Source organism: Gossypium hirsutum, chromosome A12, assembly GCF_007990345.1.
Source record: "Gossypium hirsutum isolate 1008001.06 chromosome A12, Gossypium_hirsutum_v2.1, whole genome shotgun sequence".
NCBI classification, from domain to species: Eukaryota; Viridiplantae; Streptophyta; class Magnoliopsida; order Malvales; family Malvaceae; genus Gossypium; species Gossypium hirsutum.
In genome coordinates this window covers 5,638,960-5,645,212 of record NC_053435.1, presented here as the reverse complement: position 1 = coordinate 5,645,212, position 6,253 = coordinate 5,638,960, and the positions used below count along the sequence as shown (strand labels likewise).

At 32.6% G+C, this 6,253-nt stretch overlaps 1 protein-coding gene and 1 non-coding gene across 2 annotated transcripts; one reads left to right on the top strand and one right to left on the bottom strand.

The window, feature by feature from the left end:
• Window positions 1-1,218: 1,218 nt before the first annotated feature.
• On the top strand, window positions 1,219-1,325 carry LOC121211559 (small nucleolar RNA R71). Its single transcript, XR_005906783.1, has one exon. It is a non-coding gene; the product is annotated as a small nucleolar RNA R71 (small nucleolar RNA).
• Window positions 1,326-4,916: 3,591 nt separating this feature from the next.
• Window positions 4,917-5,663, bottom strand: LOC107921088 (uncharacterized). The gene is made up of 2 exons (XM_016850954.2): window positions 5,562-5,663; window positions 4,917-5,480 (listed from the first exon to the last, which is right to left on the bottom strand). Exons 1-2 carry the CDS (start codon window positions 5,661-5,663, stop codon window positions 4,917-4,919), a joined length of 666 nt encoding a protein of 221 aa, XP_016706443.2.
• Between the last annotated feature and the right edge of the window lie 590 nt (window positions 5,664-6,253).

Genomic DNA, 6,253 nt, shown 5'->3' with positions numbered 1-6,253 from the left:
TGGAATTTCAAAGCTTCGATTTGGCCTGTTTCTTTTTGTTGCACATGTCATCCATCTTCTGTGCTCTTTCAGATAAAACCACAAACTTTTTCAATTCAAGTGCTACCACTAACATTTGTATATCTTCATTCAGACCCCACATGAAATAAGAGCACATTTTAGCTTCTATTGGCACAGTGGAAAATTTGTCCAACTTCCTTTTATTTATTAACACCTCCTTTAAAAATTTTGTATAATTGGGCATCAGCGAAAGGACTTCAAAAAAAGGTAAGTTAGTATGTAAAATTTTCAAAAGTTTAAGAAATTTACCATATTGTTCATCAATGCGGTCTTTCTTCACTTTTTTTGGATTAAAATTGGTGGTTTGTACTATTTAACCATTGGCTTATGGTCTTTCTTGTAACCTTCAACCCCATCAATTCTCTCATTAGCGTCTAGATTCAGCTTCTTTTAAGGCTCGACTAACCCTTTCATGCTTCGTACAGTGACTGCGTGAACTTGCTCTTTTAGGTTGGTTTCAGTGTTACTAGGTAAATTAACTTGTTGTCTCTCCGAAATCAACTTAGCCTGCTAACTAATCTGATTCTCGAGGCCCTGAATAGATGTTTGCTGATTCCTCAAAGTCGTTTGAATGTTTTGGAATTAGTTTCTAACACTGAAATGAAGTTAGTCAACATCTCTTCCAGATTCGGCTTCTTTTCTCCTTGATAAGGTTGCTGAAAACCCGGAGGGGGTTGTGACCTTTGATTTCCTTGACCCCCCAAGAAACATTTGGATGATTCCTCCATCCTGGATTATAATTATTTCTATAGGGGTTATTTTGAGTTCTAGAATTGTTACCCATAAAGTCGACTTGCTCAAACTCCATGTTAGAACTAAAGGGTAAACATTCTGGATTGATTTTCCCCATTCTTGTCGCATCAAGTTGCATTACTGGATTCATCTATTTATTCTTACTCAAACCATCAATTTTCTTACTCGGACCTTCCACCTAACTCGCTAAATAGCAACTGCATCTATATTAAAAACACTGGTTGCCTTAGTAGGCTTCGTTCTCATAACTTGCCACTGATAGTTATTCAATGTCGTCTATTCAATAATTTATTGGGCTACCTCAGGTGTCTTGTTATTCAATTTTCTACCGACTACCGCATCAATCATCTGTTTGGTGAGGGGTTCAAACCATTGTAAAAAGTTTTAACTTGGAGCCACAAATGTAGTCCATGATGAGGAAACTTTTTCAACAAATCTTTAAATCTCTCCCATGTATCGTAAAGCGTCTGAATGTCAAATTGAACAAAAGAAAAGATGTTATTCCTAAACTTAGTTGTTTTAGCCGGGGTGCAAAATATTTCAACAAAAACTTCTTAGTCATCTGAGCCCAAGTAGTGATGAAACCCTGTGGAAGTAAATTCAACCATTAATTTTGTCTTCCTCCTCATAGAGAATGGGAACAACTATAAACGTATGACATCACCTTGCAACCCATGAAACTAAACATACTGCTACACCATCTGAATTATATTCAGATTAATCTCAAAATTATTTGCAGCAATAGCTGGTCTGAGAATACTCGATTCGACCTCAATCAGAGTGGGTTTAGATTAATCATACATAGTACGAGGAGCAAGAGCTGCAAGAGGTTGCTGATTACTTGGATTATTATCCATCTCAACGGTAATGTCCTTTTGCTCTTGATCGTCTATTAAAATCTGTTGACATTGCCTTGCTTTTCTAACTTCTCTTCGATATCTGCGAGTAGTTTTTTCAATCTCATTATTATAAAATAATGGTTCCAATGGGTTGCCTTTAATCATAAACCAAAACAACCTATAAGAATCAAACAAAAGAAAAAATAATAGGAGATAAAAATCAAAGTAAAAAAAACTAAAATTAAAATAAAATGGCTAAATTAATAGAAACAAAATTTTCCTACTATTCTATTCCTCGACAATGACGCCAAAATTTGATATCCGTGGAACTAGCTAAAGAACAAATCAAGAAAATAATCGATTAACAACCAAGAAGCGAAACAATACCTAGGAAAGAATCTGCCTAGATTTCATTAGTCAGTATCAATCTAAATTATGCAATTTCTTTACTTACCACTTTGATCCGTAGAAATCTCTAAATTATGCAAATATCACTGGAAATATCAAAATAAGAATTAAGCACGCATAATTGAGAACAAGAAACTAAGTATTTGTTACGTAAAATAAAAATCAAACATTAAAATCCATCATAGGGTTTATCTTCCTAAGTATTTAAAAAATTAGATCATTTTTTAAAATAAAAAGATCCAAGAGATAATATAACCGAAAGACTCATCATAATCTCCTAAGAATTCAAATGAGAATCTTCAATCTTGATGGAAACCTGCTTCAGAATTGACTTCAATGATGTTTTTCAAGTTGATTTCTTAATTATTTTATGACAATTCACTCCTATATTCTTATTTTGGTCAACCATACGTCTTAGAATGCCCGAAAAACCTATAAATAGTGATTTCTTAATCATTCTATGACAATTCACTCATATCTTCTTATTTTGGTCAACCATATGTCTTAGAATGCCGGAAAAACCTATAAATAATGATTTTTTAAAGTTGGGTGTGAAATCTTGTGAAAATGAGATGACCTACCACGTGTCTATATGGGTCACATGACCGTGTGGTTGGTTTGTGTGCAATGGGCCAGCTTGTGTTTTTCCTGTAGCTTGCTCCAATTTTTCTATATTTGCTCATTTTTCGCTCTCAAGTGCTCTATTAAGCATCAAAACATGTATGTAAAGGATTAGGAGCATAAAATTCACAACTAACATCGAATAATCACCCAAAAACGCATTAAAAATGAGGTTAAAACATGTTACTTTTAGAACTTATCAATAATCAAATTGCAAACATGTATAATTCCGTTCATAAGAATTCTTTTCAATCATTTTGTTACCGTTTAATACCGTTTTCATTTCTATTTTCGTCTAGAGAATTATAATAAATTGAAATCGGATACATGATACTGATTTGCTCACACAAGCTTCAAACTAAAGTTGCTCTCACAGGTTTCAGAGAATCTGCAATAGATGCTGGATCTCAATTCATCATATTAATCCTTGATCAAACACTTGTTTTCCTTTTTGGGACCCTAATAGTATGTTATTCATATCCTAATTGATTACTAAGTTCACACAAGCACCGTTATAGTTTTTGTATCATTCCAATCCATGTAACAACATCATATACATATCATCTAATCATATAACATTTCACATCCATTCCATACCATGCACCGATTTGTATTTTTCATATATTTCATATTTTAAGATTTAGGCCATTAAATGGCAAAAGACATTATATTCATAACAATTCAAACTAGAAAGCAAAACAAAAAAAATCATGAATTAATAAAGTAAGTCCCATATGAATTTACTTGGCAGAAACAACAACAAATAAGATGTCGATGACTAATACAAAATTTTGCGTTTTCCTCAATTATCATTTGATTGATTCAATTCCTGATCTATACGATAATTCATTTCAATTTATCAATTCCAAATACCTTATTTCATCTTATTATAAAAATAAGTCACTTCAATTTCACTTTTCCAATATTTCCTAAAGTTTTGAATTTGATTCAATTTAGTCCCTAAAATTGAGATTGCCATAACTTTCAAATTTGAGTTTCGATTTTGAAACCGATCTCAGTTTCATCCTTTTTATAACCCTATATTATACAAAATTGTAGAAATATTATACCATTTTCTAAATTAATGCATTTTAGTCCTTATTTTCAAAAACTAGCAATTAAATTTACAAGCTTGTCATTTTTCACTTCTAAGCTTAAAATCAAATAATTTAGCACCAAAAACTTCAAGAAATCAAAAATGAAAAATTTTGAAAACTTTAAAGGTTTTACAAATTGGTGCACAAGTTAGCTAAATCAAGCTTCCGGGACCTCAGAAATATAAAAACTACAATAAACAGACTTAAAGTCACTTACCAATTTAGGGACCAAAGTTTGAAAGCTTTGAAACCCTTTTTCTTCTTCATAGATACGGTAGGGAGAAGATGAACATGAAAAATTACTATTTTTTCTTTGATTTATCTTTTATACTAAGATTAAACTTTAATTAATTATAATTAACATAATTAATTAATAATTAACTAATGTTAACCATAATTAGCTAATTTAGTGGATGATAGTTGTCCATCACCACCATTCACTATGTTAAAAATGGCTTAATTGATCAAGTGGTCTTCAATTAATTAAAATTCATAGCGATAAAATTTTACCACTTTTAGAATTTAGTTCTTGTACCATAATTAACTATCAAATTGATAAATTAATGGATCAAACTTTAATTAAATTTTATAGTAACCTCATAAATGTTAAATAATAATATAGAAGGACTCGAATATCAAAAATGGGGTTTCGAAACCACCGTTTCTTACACAACTGAAAAATGGGTTGTTATAGACTCTGCCACCAATTGCATGCTTTCGCTTTCATTCACCATCTCCCGCGGGTCTTGGCCTTACAAGTACGACGTTATAAATGGAAAAGAGTATTTCATTTATATGCATGCATGTATGTATGTATGTATGTATGTATGTATGTATGTATGCATGCATGCATGTATGTATGCATGCATGTATATATGTATGTATGTATGTATGTATGTATGTATGTATGTATGTATGTATGTATGTATGTATGTATGTATGTATGTATGTATGTATGTATGTATGTATGTATGTATGTATATATGTATGTATGTATGTATGTATGTATGTATGTATGTATGTATGTATGTATGTATATTTGATTTCTATACAGGATTTGGTTTTTTACAGGGTAAGGATGTTAAGAAGCAAGGCTCTTGCTTTGATCATACACCTGAAGAGGCATTCAAGTCCATCTTCAAGATACTGAATAAACAACTCCAAGTTTTTTTAGCTTGTTTTGCATCTCAAGATTTATGATATCAGATTTGGTTATTCCAAAGGATTTCAAAGCAACATCAACCTTTTCGAATTCATTCACGTTTCTTCCAGCATCTTCGCACGCTATTCTTCTTTGATGCAATAGTTTTGAAACTGATAACCAACTTCCAGGCTTTGGTCCAGGGATGAGAGATAACAAATCCTCAAACATAGAACAAGTCACTGCTTCAATCTCCTTTAGTATGCTAACAGTTTCTGAAGGTGAGACTGTGTTTTTCCTTTGTATGACCTTCAAGTTTCCCAATGCCTTGTGGATAGTCTTTTTGGAAACTTTCCTAAAGCTCATGTATTTCCTCACTTCACTTACGATCTCAGCTTCACCGATTTTCCTTCGGAGCAAAGTCGATCGAAGTTCACTTGCGCTTTCTTTTATTTGCAGCACAATATCATTAGCAGTGCTGCAAAGGTCGAGGAGTCTAAGAGAACCATCCAACAACTCATCAGCACATTCGTGGCCTAAAGCATGGTGGGACAGAAGCAACTAAAGAAACTTAACAACACAATCATACAAATCTTGAAAGCCATTTAGTTTATAGCTTATTGATGATGATGAAGTAGATGCCTCTTTAGAAGCCCTCAATCTATTCAAATGCTCATTAACTTCTGTTGCTAGTGGGTATTGTCTAGATGAGCGGGGGAAACTGTTGGATTGAGTGGCTGCCATTTTTTTTGTTCTGAGCAAAGAAGCCTATTTCTTGAATAAACGTTTCTTGCAATTTTCACTGAAATACTAGGCATCTGCTCCCAAGTTATGTATATGTATATTCATATCTATCCATGGAGACAAAGGGAATCTCAAATGCTTCTTCTATCTGCTAATGTTGATGCAGATAAAGTACATGCAACTATTGAAGTTGATGCTAATATTTTGTAACTTAGTTAAACTAGAACTAAGTAGGTAGTGTATTTAATGTAATTGGGTGCTGATAAGATTGATAGATCAGCTAACCTGATTGTGCAAGTTGTGATTTGCAAGTTGCAATGTGCAAGTTGTGCAAGTTGCAATGAAGCCTAAAAATAGTAAGTGAAACCTGTCAAAGCTGATCAGCTTATGACTGGTATATGTATTGGCATTATGCCATCATTTTTAATCAATGAATTTCAACAGAAATCATTCAAGAAAAATACTCTCTCAATTTTTGCTTTCTTTCACCAAGTAAAATTCTGTTTGTTTATCTTACAAATATCGAGCCTTTTTGAAGCTCAATCTTCCTTCATTCTTTATCCGAATTTATTGCATAGTTGCTCAAGTTT

Excerpts from the sequence above, each read along its gene's own strand:
- LOC107921088 (XM_016850954.2), bottom strand. The coding sequence starts at position 5,663 with ATGGCAGCCACTCAATCCAACAGTTTCCCCCGCTCATCTAGACAATAC. Across the intron at positions 5,481-5,561 it reads GATTGAGGGCTTCTAAAGAG|TTGCTTCTGTCCCACCATGC; the intron begins GCATCTACTTCA and ends AAGTTTCTTTAG.